The sequence below is a fragment of the Trachurus trachurus genome, assembly GCF_905171665.1.
Source record: "Trachurus trachurus genome assembly, chromosome: 6".
NCBI lineage: Eukaryota > Metazoa > Chordata > Actinopteri > Carangiformes > Carangidae > Trachurus > Trachurus trachurus.
In genome coordinates, this window is record NC_139897.1 from 12,073,271 (window position 1) to 12,090,160 (window position 16,890).

The 16,890-nt window shown below is 43.9% G+C and overlaps 1 protein-coding gene across 1 annotated transcript in view; it reads left to right on the top strand.

Moving 5' to 3' along the window:
• Nucleotides 1-640: 640 nt before the first annotated feature.
• syt7a (synaptotagmin VIIa) overlaps nt 641-16,890 on the top strand; it is a gene marked incomplete at both ends in the record, with an annotated part of 66,319 nt that continues 50,069 nt past the window's right edge. The window contains one exon of the mRNA XM_083974516.1: nt 641-674. Coding sequence (XP_083830642.1) covers nt 641-674 — 34 coding nt within the window. The remainder of the gene's footprint in view (nt 675-16,890) is intronic.

The window sequence follows — 16,890 nt, forward strand, 5'->3', positions numbered from 1 at the left end:
GCCCAGTACTCTTTATTAGCATTAAGATTAATTCATGACTGATAAATGAATAGGTAATCCCAATGTGATATTTTTCATTATGCCTCATTCAAATATTTCCATCAGCTCATGTTTACAGTAAGCCCTGTTAGGGGGCTGTCACTGCACTTCTGGGCAGCCTACATGTAAAGCAATATCTTAAACTGATCAATCAATGCAGAAATCAATGCGAGTGGCAGTAAGATCAAACGGGCGGGGAGGACTTCTTCACCCAGCTGCAAAAGTCACTTTTCCCCATTTTGTCCTCTGAGCCACAGTGAACCGGTGGTTATTAGAGAGAGAGAGAGGGAGGGAGAGAGAGGGAGAAAGAGAGAGAGAGAGAGAGAGAGAAAGTGTGTGAGAGGGAGAGGGAGGGAGAGAGGGAGGGAGAGTAAGTGTGTGAGAGGGAGAGAGAGAGAGAGGGAGAGGGAGAGAGAGATTCTCAAACTGGCTAGCCTACCTATCCACTAGGAGGAGAGGAGAGGCTGTTGAGGAGCAACAAAACAACAAACAGCTACTACTACAAACCACATCAGCGGAGTTCACGATACACGCCAGAGAGGAGTACCAACAATAACTGAGACAAGGCGCATCGCATCAGCCTCGGAGTGAAATAACAGCCATGTATCTGAACAGGGAAGAGGACAATAGCAAAGGTAAGATCCAGTTAAGAATTGCCACTCTTTGCGAAGAGCATCCTGACAGTTTCAAGGTGTTTCATCTGTGACCCGCTGCTTCTCTTTGAGGTGACTGCCTGACATTAAAAAGGTGGGGATGTACTGTCACCCTCTTTTTAAACAGCCCTATTCTTTGGCAAAGGACCGGTGATGTTGATGGAAAGTGTGGGCTGTTATTATGTAATATCAGTGCAGTTAATTGCCTCCTAGGAGGATGCTTATCATTTGCCCAATCCTGCATTTATTGCAATGCACCGTGAACGATTAATTGTGAATCTATTGTAGACAATACCACTTTGTCATGTGCATAATTTTTTTTTAAAAATCCCGGTGTGCACAGGCTTGTCTTGTTAGTGTTGTGGACATTTACAATAGCCTACTTAAAAGGGCAACATAACACAAGGTCAAAGCCTTTAGCTACAATGAAACCCAAGTCTTCTATAGGTTGTTAATGGGGCTTTACAGCCTCCGACATCCTGCACAAATACTAACGATATGGGCTGCAGTTTATTACTATCGGGGCTGGGTAGCCGTGCAGCAGCGAGAGAGGGGTACAGAGGGTACAAAGGAGGCATATTTGAGTAATCTCTCCCACGTGTTTTTGAGGCGTGATTTCTCCTCCTCTCCTCGGGTGCCCACAAACACACTCGACTCGTGTCCCCCTGCTGTTGCCGTGAAGCATAAATAACTCTCCGGGGCTAAGAGGTAATGCTAATGACCACCTAAATCTTCAGGTTATACGGGAATAACACCTGCTGCTACCGAGCTCCGGGGAGGGGAGGAGGGGGAGGAGGAGGAGGGGTGTGAAAGAGCAAAAGGCAGAGTGGGAGGAGCCTTTCTTTTCTTTTCTTTTTTCTTTTTTTTCATTTCACTGTGATGTGAGATAATGTGATCTCACCACACACGGACAACAACTGTACGGGGATGTGTGGCAGCAGCAGCAGCAGCAGCAGCAGCAGCAGCATCCGTGGATAGGAGGGGGTCGTGGCTAGTAAAACAATATGCCAGTGAGAGCAGACTATGACTGTGTGGTCTGAAATAAAAACCCATATGGCTTCACACACAGTCTGTAGGCTACAACAATGCTCCATTTTTTTCTTTTCTTTTTGTGGTTGAACTGGACGCTCAGTGAGGTCACTTTAAAGTCTGACCTCCACAGAATGAATGACTCCCAGTACAAATATTAAAGGGATATGTTTATTTAATGGACACACAAGTCCCTGTAGTCATGTGGCCGGTGACCTTGTTATCACAGCAACTGCTAACTAGTTTACAGGTTGTGGACTGTATAATGCTAGCAGTTAGCTTACCAATTAGCAAGTTATATGGCAACTGAGCCAAGTTCACAGTGAAAACTTTAGTAGAATCAGACAAAGTTGAAATACTGGGATTTTCTGCCTTTAAAGGGACAGTTAAACATTTTAGCAAAATCGCCTATTAGGCCTACCTTTAATTATCGGTGCATGTTGTTTTGAGATCCGCGGGGCAGAGACACAAGCTGCTCAGCAAAAAATGTATAGCAATACAAGACAGATTTGTTTTCAAGGCAAATGCGTAGCAGTAACATTCCAGACACATGTTACATAATTTTACATGCTTATAGTGTGGCGAATGTGCAGGTTACAATTTGTCCATGAGAGCGTTTTGGAGTTGTCAGATTGTGTGTAGCCTATTTGATGAGTTACAGGGGACCTGTACCATTGTGTTCGCTGAGCAGCTCACGTCTCTGCCCCGCCCATCTAAAAACAGCATGCACCGATAATTAAAGTTATGAACCTACAGTGATTACGGCAATAGGCGAATTTATCCCTTTAAAGTAGGCTAGTTTATCTAAGCTAGCTAGTTTAGACACTATTGTCTTTCAGTTGAAACTAGCTTTGAGATGGTTATTTCTAGTAAACAGCGACTGGATGTGGTTTTAGCTCACTGTGCTTCAGAACCCAGGAAGGTGAGTTAACATTAAATTGTAACGGGGCGGTGTTTAGCTCAGTTGGTAGAGCACCCGCCCCATGTGTTGAGGCTATAGTCCTCACTGCAAAGGCAAAAAAGCCCCAAAAATATATTAAAAAACAAACAAACATTCAATTGTCACATTTAATTATTGCCACAAACACTCGTGCTCTCCATTTGATGAATTTTTTGAATAGCACCATCGTTTGGTCAAAAATGATCAAACACCAGTGACATGAGGCCACTGACAGCTGTCCCTTATGATTAGTGTGGCAAATGCTGGTATGCTGACAAGTTAAACTAACATGGTAAACAGTACACAAGCACACTAGCATTGTCACTATGAGCATGATAACATAACATTTACCTCAAAGCACAATTGAGCCAAAGCAGCAACTCACAGAGCTGCTAGCTACTTTTTTTCTTGCTGAGGGACAAAGAGGGATATAGACAGTGTGGTGTCTCAGACTTCACTATCCAGGTTAAGAGCAGGTGTTGGTGAGGACTGGGTATGAGCATTAGTGTGACGTATTAAAAAGCAAGATGGTGTGTAGTGAATGCACCTGTAACCTGTCATTAGAATTAATGATTATGTTAAAACAAAAGGTTGTGTCTCTGGATTAATGGACTGTAAATATTAAAATTACGAGTAGCGTGTTATGGGCTACTCTTTTAAGTAAGGAACTCAGTGGTTGATTTATATGCCTTGAATTGATTGAGTGAGTGGGTGTTCCTTTCCAGCGGGTGTTTCCCTTGCCACACGGCTGTGGCCTTTAAATTCACACTGCGTCTCAAGGTGGAGTGGCAGGGAGAGGGAAAAAGGTCTCCCAGGGACATATCGATTATGGCCTCAGAGGATTAAAGGGGAGTGAGGACAAACAGGTTGATCATATGTGAGTCTGACAACCACAGAAACTGCTGGCAACTGTCAAATAAACATCTGAAATAAGACTGGATATGGTTCTTTGATCAATATGAACGAAATACAGAAAAAAAAGTTGTTTAGTGAGGGTTAGGGGTGATTTAGTGTGACAGCAAAATGGTTCATTATTGAAACCCACTGGAAAACATTCAGCAACTTTTTAGACTACTTACTGATGATGTGAGCCCCTGCAGGGTTTGATTGTAGGCCATTAAGAGACAACTTGTAGATATTCAAACCATCCAGCTCACGTACACCAAGCTTTCATCGTAAAAATGATATTTTAAAACACTAAATCACTTAGTAGGCACGTTCGTCTAAGATTGCATGTCATTTGTGACTAATCAGTAAACCAATTAGACTTACAAATAAAATTATCACAAAGCTTAAAATAACAGAAACAAGATTCCAGTTTGTGATGGCCATTGCATCGATCGCTTTTCTGTTGCTTTTGGCAAAAGGAGGAATTAACTTTTTGAGACTAAATGCTTTAGGCCTTTAGGCTATGTAAGCTGAACAGCGATTTCAGAGCGTCTACAAAGATGTAGAACCAGTGACTAATGGAACACAGTCTGACTCAAAAAGAAAGAAAGAGATGATTACATTCATTATGAATTCACCTGGCAACAGTTTTCTCAATCAATGATTTATAAATTTTTCTCTAAAATGTCAGAAAATGGTTAAAAAAAAAAAGAAAAAAAAAAGGTCTGCTTAAATCCCAGGATGTTATTGGGACTTTTGTCAACCAATAACCCAATGGTCAGAAATATTCAGTCTGCTTTGTTTTGGTCAAATCATCATGTTTGAAAGGCAAATGTGACATTTTCATTGGAAATGGCAGAAATGATTAAACAGTAATTCTGATTAATTTTCTGTTAATCAGTCTAAATCTTTCTCTCTGAATTACAACAATGGCTTTCTTACATACTTAATTTTAGTGATATTTTACGAGTTGATTGGGTTTGTATGTGGCTTTAGAGAGTGTGTTTCTCCTTTGTAACAACTACCAACAAGTGTGAAAGATCTGTCAGGCAGGCAAGAAGACAGACCGTCCCTACTTGTGAAATGTCAGTGCTACCCAGAAATGGGAGATTTACTTCTATTCCCAGTTCAACAGGAATTTCAGCTGAAGCCAGAAAACTGAATGGTTTCTTTCCAGCTGGACCACAGTGTAGTTTTCAGCTTGTTAGACAGCAGGGGACCAGTAAATGAAAAGCTTTCCAGCTTCATCTATTGATGACCATTTTGATGAACTGACTGTAATACATTTCTTGGACAGGAGCTGATGCCTTTATTGATCGATTGCATTAAGGGAGAATGATTCAGGTACAGGTTAGATTTGGGGAGGCATGTTCAGAGAGAGAAACTGTGCTTGGCTGGCTTCATGTATTATGCATGTAATCACCCTGATCTATATAAGTGACAACAAGAGGTGGATCAGTAATCCAGCTTTATGGCCTCTCTAGGTGGAGCAATGTCACCCCAGGACTCTTGTCTTGCATATATTGCTTTGTCCAGTTCTTCATCTTCCATAATGAAGAAATCAGCGTAGAGCGTCACTGATTTGTTCAGTAGCATAAAGTATTATTTCCCCGTATGTTGACATTTTTGTTATCTCTTCTTTTTGTGGTGCAAAGTCTGGAGACAGAGGTTGTGCGTCAGGGACAAATTTCCCTAAATTTATTTGATGTGTGGTCCTGTAGTCTGTCTGGCAGCCCACACTATCTACCACTTGAATATGATATATAGTAATACCGCCAGGTTCACTATTGATTTAGGTTGATGCTGGCCTCGGATTTGGGCCAGGGTCCAAAACTCTGGCCAGGGCTACCAATCTAAATGACTTAAGTTTGGCATATGGAGTCTGTACTGTGAGAGTTCCTCAGGTGGAGCTTATTGTTTTTGGCATTTTCCCAGAGAAGTCAGTAACCTCAAAATGTCACATCAACAGAAGCTATCATGATTAATTAAAAGGGATATTCCGGCGTATATTTAACCCATGGTCCAACGGACCGTGACACCGAGTTAGACACCCCCCCCCCCCCCCCCCCCCCCCCTCCTCCAGAGATGAATGTCTGCTTCTCTAGTTGTAGCAACTTTAGCAGAGATCGCACCATAACAAACAGCATAGTCTATTTCTCCGCGATCAAAAAGCCACTCATAGCCACAAATAATGCTCAGAACAGCACCAAACGTCATCAACAGTACAAACAGGGTCCCAGCCCATAATACGACGCATCAAACATCTGTTAGCTTAGCCTTGCTTCTATTGAAAAGAGACCAAATCAACTTACACACTCCTCCAGTTATACGTTATGCAGCAGCAACTTTCCGCGTCCAGGCACCGACAAAATACACCCGAGTCCGACTTCCACTGGCAGGCACTGACCACACATGACCACTTCACTTCCCCAGCATTAGACTCCACGGGGCAGTTGTCCCTCTTTCACTTTTCTCCTCCATTTCCTTCAGCTCATCTTCGGTAAACTCGGTCTCAAACTGGCGCCCATCGAAATGAAACCAGTCGTTGTTGTTCTCAAACTGCATAAATTCAGCCGTGTTGATGTCTGCTTCACTATGTTATGTTATGTTGATGTTACAGGCAGTCTCTTCCGGCAACAAACGTCGTCCTTGATCTCGCGTGTGACGTCACGTCTAATCTCGCGCTTGTTTGCGTGATTTTCTCCCGCAAATATCTAAAGTTAGAAATGCCCAGTTCCGTTCATTTCCCTGTGAACACAAGATAATAACTTTTATAAACGCAAGATACATAGGAACTTTGACTGCATTTCATAATAATCACACATTTTCATCCTTGGGCTGCGGGACTCTACTTCACTCCGTAAAGTATCGCCTCCACGCGACACCCGCGGACGGGGACCGCACGGTACGGACTAGTTTCATTTCGATGGACATCCTCTTTTTACAGTCTATGTGGACACCACTATCAGTTTGAGTTTACTGAATACGAGCTGAAGGAAATGGAGGATAAAAGTGGCAGTGTGAGCGCGGCCTGCCGGTGGCCGCTGAAATGTTTGTGCTGATAGTCCGTCTCTCACGTCTGTGCCTACGCGGAAAGTTGCTGCAGCGTAACTTACAGTATAACTGGAGGAGTGGGTGAGTTGTTTTTGTCTATTTTCAACAGAAACCAGGCTAAGCTAACATATGTTTGATGCCTCGTATTGTGTGCTGGGACTCTGTTTGTACTGTCGATGACGTTTGGTGCTGTTCTGAGCATTATTTGTGGCTATGAGTGGCTTTTTGATCGCGGTTTGCGTGTGGAGAAAATAGACTGCACTGTTGTTATGGTGCTGTCATTGCTAAAGTTGCTTCAACTAGAGAAGCTAGCGGTTAGCAGGCTTCATCTACGAAATATAACCCTGATTTTTTTTTTTACTATAGCAGGAGCTCGCTCATTGGATGAATTTGATGATCCACTAGCATCATTATCACGTCAAATTTCAGTTTGCTTTATACTGAATGAATGAAAAAGAAATTTCAAGCCTCAGCTTTTTTTTGTTTATTATTAGCAAACGCTAGCATACTGACATGTTGGATTAAAATGGTATGCAGAATAGCTACTAAACATCAGTGTTTAGCATTGTCATTGTGAACATGTCAGCAAGCTGATGAGCATTTAGTTCAAAGCACCTCACAGAGCTGCTAACACTGTATAAACTGTAGACTATTGTTGAGATGAAATAATCCAGCTAGATTTGGTCTGTAGCTGCATGTCAGCACACGCCTCTTACAATTTTCAACATCATGGTCAGAGCATTTATACGTCTGATTTACCGTAGTCACCTCTGAATGAAAAGGCCCCCATTCCGCCCAGTGTTTTGACAGTTCATGGTGTAACTTTGTGGCGTCTGACAATTCGTGGTATACATCAAAGGATTTTAACTGCTAAGGAAATTAAATGGAAAATGGGGTGAATTTGTGGGGAGTCTTTAACGTGGTGTGAAGTGTACGTGTCAGCAGAAGACTGTGAGTTCCTAACCTCTTTGTTATTATTGCCCTGTAGAAATTGATGATGTCCCTCTACTTCATGGCTGTTTTACTAATGTGGGATGGGAAATTATTTGTGGGGATTGCTGTGGCAGTCTTGTAATGTCCATGCCTCTTAGAGCAAGATGAATTGAAAAAGAACTGGATGCTGGGAGTAAAGGAATCGCTGCAGCCTTTGCAGCTGCATTCAACAAGTCTATTTTTCTGTGATCAAACTTAAAAGAAAGATTACTGGAAATATTCATTCATGAATGCCTCTATTTTCTCACCTAACATTGTTTAAAGAATGAAGCTGCATTGAGCTGTTTTTGTTGTCCTGTCAGTTTTCGGCAATGATGTCAGATGCAGAGTAGATGAAAATGTCATATTTTACAGCAAAGCCTGAATTAAATGCAGCAGTTCCTGAGCATCAGATAAGTGAACACAGCCACAGCGGAGACTGTGCGATATGTAAGGTGCATGAATTGGCATCGGAATGGCGTAATTGCAGAGAGCGCTTAATCAGCCTGTTTGACATTTAATAGATGACTCCGTCACTTGAGCTTAAGTTTATTTAGCTTTGAATGGATAGTCAAACGGTTAACAGCTCCAATTTATTATACAGATGAATGTTGTCAACTAAGCCGTTTGGAAAATCTCAAGGATCACTGGAGTCAAAGGAACAGGCAACAATACTGCAGTGGAAGCAATTAGATGCTTTTGTAGGAACACCTGCAATGAAACAGGGATTTGGACCTGCTGTTTCTCTGTTCCACTGAGCGAGCTCGTCACCCTCCCTGGTGGAAAAGGAAGTCTAATCACACTTGAAAATCAAATAAAGAAAAAAAGTAATAGCCTCTTATTGATAAACCTGCAAACTGGTTTGAAACATTGCTCCTGTATAACATAAAGAGATGTAAGATACTGTATTTTTGACTAAAAACAAATACTATATTAGCCATTCATTAGTCTTATTTTCATTACCCTATTTTATTTATTAGCAGTATACAATCATTTAATATAATGTTGTAAGCTGCCTTAAGCACAGTTTTGTGTTTTATATACAATAAGAAATAATGATCTGTATAGCAGACTTGTTGATACACCTTTATAGAGCTGGAGTTATTTTTATTGTGGACCGTGGCAGCCTGCTGGATCGCAGAGGAGGGGGAGGTGTTTCACTTCTCCTTTCTCTGCCGTCGTCTGTCCCTGTCTCTTCTGTGTCTTGGGGAGGAGAAGGAAGGAAAAGGAACCGTGCTGGTTAACATCAGCCGGCCGGGGGAAGAGTGATAGAAAGCAAGAGGTCGAGAGGCAGACGATAGAGTGGAGGCGAGCGTGAAAAGATGGAGTGAGCAAGAGAGACAGAGGGAGAGGGAGAAGCAAAGAACAAGCCCTGGAGTGCTAGCCAGTCAAGGTCACAAAGAGGAGAGGAGGCCCTGCGTGTATGTCTATGTGTGTATGTGTGTGTAACGGGAAAAAACAGCGGGGAAGGGAGACCTACATGGTAAAGAATGAAGGCCTGGTGACAGCCGATTGGTTTAGTCTGGGACGGGGGAATTAATGGGGGAGGGATGAAGAAAGAAATCAGAGGAAGAAAACAGGGGAAGATGGAGATGAGAAGCATTAATATGGCTTCACAACATTCGCATAATGCTTCAGTCCTTTGTTAGCGACAGGAATTGCTTCATAAATGTGTCACTCTCAACATGTTTGGCTTCAACTCTGAAGCGGCGCTGGTACATTTGTACCATACACGGCTATACCGCATCGTGATGTATGTGCATTGAATGTTACATGCACGCTGTTACATAACCATCCTATCATGTTCATCCATATTCCCTCCACAGCCTCCTTCTCTTATTCTCTGTGTTGCCTTTTCCCCCTCACCACTCAGTGACCTCTGCTGTTTTGTTGCAGTTCCTGCTGTCAGTATGTGCTAGGATTCATTTGATTAGGATCATGTGTTATGAACATGCAGGTATACGTAACAACACCCTCCTCAGTGCTGTGAAAGCAAAGGCACGAGGAAGACACGTAAATCTCATCCAGAGAACTTGCTCTAGTTTTGATTAGTGGCGGAGAAAGGGAGAGTATTACATAATAGATCACTCGGTGCTTGTCATCTTAGGATCAAGTGTTTAGAAAGCGGGATTGTGGTTTGCTGAGAACATTCGCCATTCGGTTATCCGAGCAGGATTGCTGGAAGTCACTTGGAAATGTGATCACTGCTGTCTCTTCAAACATATTAGCCCTGTTTGCATCACACACCCAGGAGAGATTACGAGTGTTAGCAGTTGCCATAGTGTTTTGGAGCACCAGGGTGCTGATGTGAAAGATCTGAGGTGGCTGGGGCGCTCTGTGACATTATCTCTCTGGAGCAATGGTGTGTGGAGTCGTGATAACGTGTGATGACTTTGTTTGCGGGAGGTCAAGAGTTCACCCCGTGGCCGGCCCCCCCTGAGGTCACTCACACTTTATACTGTTATTGTTTTAGATTACTGCTGTCTTTATGTATTCATGCTCCATTGATGTCATTTTATTTTACTGTTTAAAAAAAAAAGGTCCTTTTCCCAATCCGTCGTCCTAAAACGCAATCACCACCGCTAATCCTCACACTGAACCTCCAGTGGTCACACAATCACATTCAGTTTGAAGACTCCCAGTGAATTCTTGTCAAATTACCCTGTTGACAGACATCATTACCATTCCAAGGCATAATTAATCTTTCCACACCATGATTTTACGCAGATGAAAAGTAATAGCTTCCATAATAATGGGTTCAAAGCATTTTGCCAGCTGTAGACTGTAATTTTACTCATCCGAAACAGCTGACCTGCAGTGCGAGCCGGCGATAACTTTTTATATTATAATACCAGACAGCCGAGACAATAGAGACAGGGAGGAAAGTAAGGGAGAGGGACATACACGGAAAGTCCTCAGCTGGAGTCGAACCAGGGATGCTCCTGGTGATCTGTATCTCATGACATCTTAACCAATCATCCACAAAGTCCCGTGGCTGTAAGCCATGCTGTCAGACTCCTAGTGATAGTTCAAATAAAAAATGTTTTACTTCTAAAAAAAAAAAAAAAAAAAAAAAAAAAGTGGTAGAATAAAACAGTAAAGTGTACAGGGCGAAAATCAGCTCCCACACACTTCGGTCAACCCAAGGTCACCAAACAAGCTTTTCAGTAAATGTACCGAAGGTGTTGATGGTATAAAGCTGCTGCAGAGTGCACGTATTTTCCTATTTTCTTAAAAAGGGATTGTTTATACAGGAGATGCATCACGCTGTTTGCTTTAGTACAACATGTTCCACGACTTGGTGTGTGTGTGTGTGTGTGTGTGTGTGTGTGTTGGAGCATTATTTTGTGTGTGTAGCTGCACTGTCTCCTGGTATTTAGTAAAAAAGTGTGTGATTTTGTGTGAGCCACCCTGTATCTGGCAAGGTAGCCAGACTGACAGATTGGGCTGTATGAGTGCCATCTCCTCAGCTTGGCTGCCTGAGCGTTTCTCCCTCGTTCCTCCGTCTTCCTCTTCTCCGTCTCATCTCCCTATTACCCTGCTTTGGTGGTGACCAGCCGGGTAAAGGGTATTTTTCCGTCGTTCTTATCTAGCTAGCTGTATAGGTGTGCTCTCTCCCTGGATTAAGTCCACTCACTCTTCCATAACTGTAGCTACAATACCTGATGGATCAGCCATCCTGGTCTTTCTCCCCCGTGCTTGAGCCAGGGAGGCAGCTTGTGGCGGGCGAGGTTGATATTTTAGCCATGGCAGTGAGGACTGTGTGTGTGGTCTTGCACTACTGTCTTGCATTAAAGCTGTTCTCACCTTGTGGCCGTAGGATTTGTTAAAAAAATAAACAAATAGTGTAGATATAGAGGAAGAGAGAGCTATTTGTTCTGTAGGACTGAACAGAGGGAGGCTGGGTCATGACTGGGAGCGATTGTTGCGAGTCTGTGTGTGGGGAGAGTTCACACAAACTGTTTTCAGACTCATTCTTTCACTGGAACTGCAATGTCGATAATAGAAAGATGGATTTCACCCGTAGCTCTCTGTGCGTCCTAATTTTGCTCCATTCACTAGCATAATCATTTTTTATTTGGTAAATTGGCAAAGATAACATTTAAGTGGACACATTTACACAGTTGTTGTTTCACATCTGCTCCAGTTATATCTATAGCCATTTGAGCAAATAAGGCATTTTGAAAATTGGCATCTTGGTCCCCTACCAGAGCTACTGGAGACTGAAGGATGGAGGGAGTGCAGGAGAGAGGAGGAGCAGGGGGAGGAACAGGCAGAACTCGGAGTCGGAGTAATGAGCCCAGGAAGGAGGGACAGATGATGTAGGGAAACCTAACACAGACAAAAGAAAAACACAGGCCCACATTGCTAAATTCAAATACGGAACCACACGACTTGGTTAGGAAATAGAAACCCCGGTGGGAGGGATTCAGAGGAAACAGCGAACTTGGGACGCATCAGCTCAATATTTGGTTCAAGAAAAGCAATGCCGGCCCCATTCACAGTGTAACTGAGCACCTGTTGTGAAGAAAAAGATCAAATTACTGGTACAAATGGGGGACGCTCACTATTGTTCTCTCTTCCTCCCAACTCCATCTACAAAAACGTGATTCCCCTTGATTCCTCACCAGTCAGCTAACTTTCCTTTGCGGTGGCAGGCTTATCGTCCTATGTTTGCTTTGGCAGCGGCGTGAATTGGTGCAGATAGAAGAGCACAATGAATTGAACGCAAGCAATTGTGCATGCATGGGACTGAGCTGAGAGAGCTCAGCTTCAGACTCAGTAGAGCTGAGACACACCAGATTGGGCTGGCTCGTCCAAGCAGTACATTTTTGATTGGTCTGGGCTACAAAGCTGAAATGTGTCTTTTGTGCCACCGGTCCACGCATCTGACTCCTTTTCTCTCTCTCTTCGCTCTCACGCTAATGAACAGCAGCGCTTTCCTACATCCACAGATCATATTTCATGAACGCAACATTCATTGATTAATGCCAACTGCCCTGAGACCCTTCTTAGTGATTATGGCTCTCAGGCTTGGGAGGGGCCACTGATACCCTTAATGAGTCATAAAAGGCAAAGAATTATACACTCCAATAGTCTTGACATTGGGTGATATTTCAATTGGTCGCTCACTCTTGGAGTCTATTTGCCGACAGAGTTGGCACGCGCTCAAATACCCCGAGACACACGCATTTGCACAAGTAAACAGAGAAATCTTGACTTTCCAGTCCCGTGGTGCGCTTCATGCACTTGGGATATTTAGGAACAGGCAGGATCCTGCTGCATAGCCTGGAAAAACAAACACGCAGGTCAAACACACAGCTCCCAGAATGCACTGTGATTCAGCCCAGCTCACTCACCACCAAAATAAGCAATGTTGATTACATAATCAAAACAAGAAGCCTGAATGACAAAAAACACTATATGATAATTGCCATCCAGCATGCTGACTCCACAGTGCATCCTGCCTGTGGTGATATTCCTTCCTTCCTGGGTGGTAATGTTTGCGAGCTGTTATATGAGAATGATTGTGCTAAATTATGTTATCGTCTATGTGATTATCCACTTGATCAGGACAGTGAATTGTTTTCCCACTAGTGACGGTCAGCACACTCTTAATGTGATGATGGAGGTCTTCACTTGTTAATTGAGCTATCATAGATGCATGCATAGGACGTCACACTATCTGCCTCTCACACCATCTTTCCCAGGGGTATATGTGTTCCTCCCTTGTCTCTGAATCCATTGCCCTCTAAAACACACTGCTTAATTACAGAGAAACAGAGGGAGGAGGTGAGGACAAAGTGGGAGAAACGAGGAAAAGCCAGAAATAGGGAAGAGGAGGCTTGAAGCGTGGAGCTAGGGGACCTAAAATGGGTGCAAGAAAGCAGCTGCGAGAAACCAACATTGGATGAGGGAGAATGTTCGTAATTAGGATTGTTTTAGAAGTGACATTGCTTAAAAATTACGGTTAATATTTGATGAACGCATCACTCTGAGATCCCCCACTGCACAGGCTGTGACTCTGAGGCAAACACACAATGACTGCACATCAGACATGGCTGAGGATTGACAGACATGTGGCTCCCAGCTTCTTCTGACAAGCTCCCTCCTTCTTTAAGCGCCTGACAAACCTCATTAAGGACTGTTCACGCAGGCTCTATTGACATGAGACATACTAAGAAAGGGGTCATGTATAAAACATGAATCGCCCAAGGTTACATGGCAGAGCCTATATGGATCTTTCCTCCTGTGTGCTGCATAAGCATTTACCTCAGCTGTAAACACAGTGGCATGTGTAATGTATGTGTGGTGTTTACCATCAGTCCCCTGCGTTTTGTTACATGTTGCTCTCTTCCGTGTGAAAAATGATGAGCCCTGCTCCAATCACAGCGTGAATATTATCATTCTCTGCAGACAGACTTTGCGCACGTCTGTTTCAGCCCAAATCCCTTGGCCACGTTCACCCCCATCTCTTTTGCTCCTCTGAAATATTAATATAATGTAATAGACTACTTGTATTAAATATTTAATTCTGTGTCACATTTGCATCTCATAAACCACTGGTCAGTATTACTTTGGTTTACCTCTGAAATTGTTTTGAAGTTGTGAGGCTGGGAGAGAATCAGAACAGCAGAGGAGCAGGGGGGCGGGGGCAGTCAGGAGAGGATGTGAGCGCGTGGTATGTGGTGTGAGCGGGGAATCGCTTCGGGAAATTCAGCGAAAATGGCTCTCGTGTCCTTTTGGCTGCTCTATTTTCATTTTCTTCTACTTTCAAACACAGCACGTTCTCCCCCGTCTCCCCCTGTTTATTACCCACTGTTGTAGCTCCACTTTGTGTAATGTGTTCCAGACAGATTTGACAGCCTGGATGTGGACCATAAAATACCTCCTGGTACTAACTACCTAGAGATCACAAACCCAGGTATTTGGAGTCTGGGAGGTTCAGATAGAAGAATGAAGAAGGGAAAAAAACAACAACTAAGAAATGAATGGAAGGAGGGATGAAGGCTGCAGCTTTGCTTTGATATTAAAATCATAACCTTATGGTCATACCTATATATATCACTGTTGATGAGAATTTCTTGCCATAAATAAAGATGAATTTTAAATATACAGCTTCATAAAGTGGTGTTTAGTCTGACTTTCAGATATTCAGTTTTGTTGTAATATATCAGCAGAGCAGCTTTCCCTCTTAAAAAGTAGTTTCATCTTTGAGGTCGAAAGAGCACAACGCCAAAAGAAAAAGCTCTTACCAGTTTTAATATGTCTGAGTGGTTATATTGGAGCGTGTGACCATCTTTATTGTGCTGACCTGAGGTTATTACTGCGTGCAGCGATGGGGAAGGAAACTCCACTGCACGCAGCCATTTTACCGTGCTGTTTCAGTGGTTCGAGGCCTTGCTGTTGGAGGTTAAGTTGTTGAATCAGTCATATCTTGTGCAGCCAATGCTTCACCTGTTGAGTGTTGCTTCGCGCTCTGATTTAATCTGTTTGCATTTTGAGCCAAAATGCATCCTGGGTGATCTGATCGCCAGCGAGCAGCTCTCAGTACAGGTGTGGCCGCAGCCAAAAAAGCTTTGAGGATTTCCTGGGATTGAATCACTCGAACGGCGTTCCGCGGTGGTCAGTGATGCATGTGACTGCATATTCAATGTAGTGTGAAAGCAAGCGCCTCCCTGACTGCATGCAAAGGCCGCGGGGTCAACGTCAACTCTGTACAACATGCATACAGCACAGCAAGTTGTTTGTTTGTGGCAAACAGCATGGACGGTGTTTTGCAGTGAATTCATGAGCAGAGGTGCCGGGCGGCAGTTACAGTACAGTAGCTCTGCGGCGGAGCACAAATGAGATTTTTCTGTTGAGCAGTGGTCACAGCTTCCCAACAGATGAAGTCAAATGAGAGCCAGGAAACAACGTGGTTGCTTGTAGACTCATGCCAAGTGTGATTAGCATCTATGCACATTTTGCGTGCATTTGGTACAAGCATGTGAAAAGGTTCTCTGACAAGATTACGACAATACATTTGATCAAATATAACCTTGTTTCCACCGTCAGTACGGTACAGCACAGTGCGGATCGGTACGGGTACGGTTCGGATCGGTGTTTCCATTGTATAGGGGACCTTCAGGGGTAGGCGGAGTGCGTGTCGAAGCGTCACTACGTTGACTTACATAGTGACACTGGCTCGCGGCTTGGTTGAACCCATTCTCTGCCATTTTTACGGCCACCAGCTGGAAAACCTTCTCATTCCGCACAGCGCCATCGAGCTCCCGCTGCACAGCCTCCTCACCTACAATAGAGAGCAGAGCCTGCACCTCCTCAGCAATCCAGACTCCGTTGCTAGCAGACATTTTTTTTAAATGTTGCGGTTGTGTTGTTGTGCTTCAGATATCCGCTCACAGTGCTTTGGCTCCTTCCCAAGGGAACAGGTCCTGTGTGCTAGGTACTCCAACCAGAAGGGTTACAAAAATGGTAACGGGTACCATGGGACCAGTACGGTTCCATGGTAGTGGAAATGCTGAAATAAGCGTACCGTTCCGTACCGACCCGTACCGCATAGTGGAAACGGGGCTTATGACAGATTTAACCATCACCAACTAGAAAAGCTAAATGAAAGAATATGATATAAACCATAACTCGCTGGGTCATCGTTATTGCCACTAAATGCAGAGGACTCATAGTTGTTTTAGGGGAGAGATTGCAGGTATGAGTAATGACCCACCTAGTGACGCCTAGTCCTTTTTGGCTTTGCAGCGGAAAGCAGGCTAATGAAAAGCCCTGAGCATCTGTAGGCCTGTGTGCCCATGCTCACTCACTGTCCTCCTCCAGCCAGGCTGCACCACCACAGCCATACTCGTGGTCTCCTCTCCACTCCTCACCTCTCCTCTCCTCTCCCCCGCCTCCAGCTCGCCTGCCCCCAACTAGAACAGCCTGGAGGTAGGGCACGCTGGCAGTCCTCTACGTTTGATTTTTTTAGTACTTGCTCTGAACAAATCTTATTTTTGGGTGCTGCTGTTTGAGCAAAGGTCTGCACAATCTCCCTAGTGCAGACGGCGACAGGGCCGACACTTCAGACCCCTCCCCATACATATTAATACTTCATCTGTTTACTGCTGTTTTACCGCGTTATACCACTCAGCCATTCAACCGTACATCACCCAGGAAAGCTGTGGAAGTGGCACTTGTCATTTCACCAGTTGTTGGAGACAAGGGTATGACAGTTCAGACAGGATTCGCAAACCTTTTGTGCGACATGTGCCATGATTTCCCCCTTACTCTTTTTCCAAATTCTCCCTAGTCTCAGGTCCCATT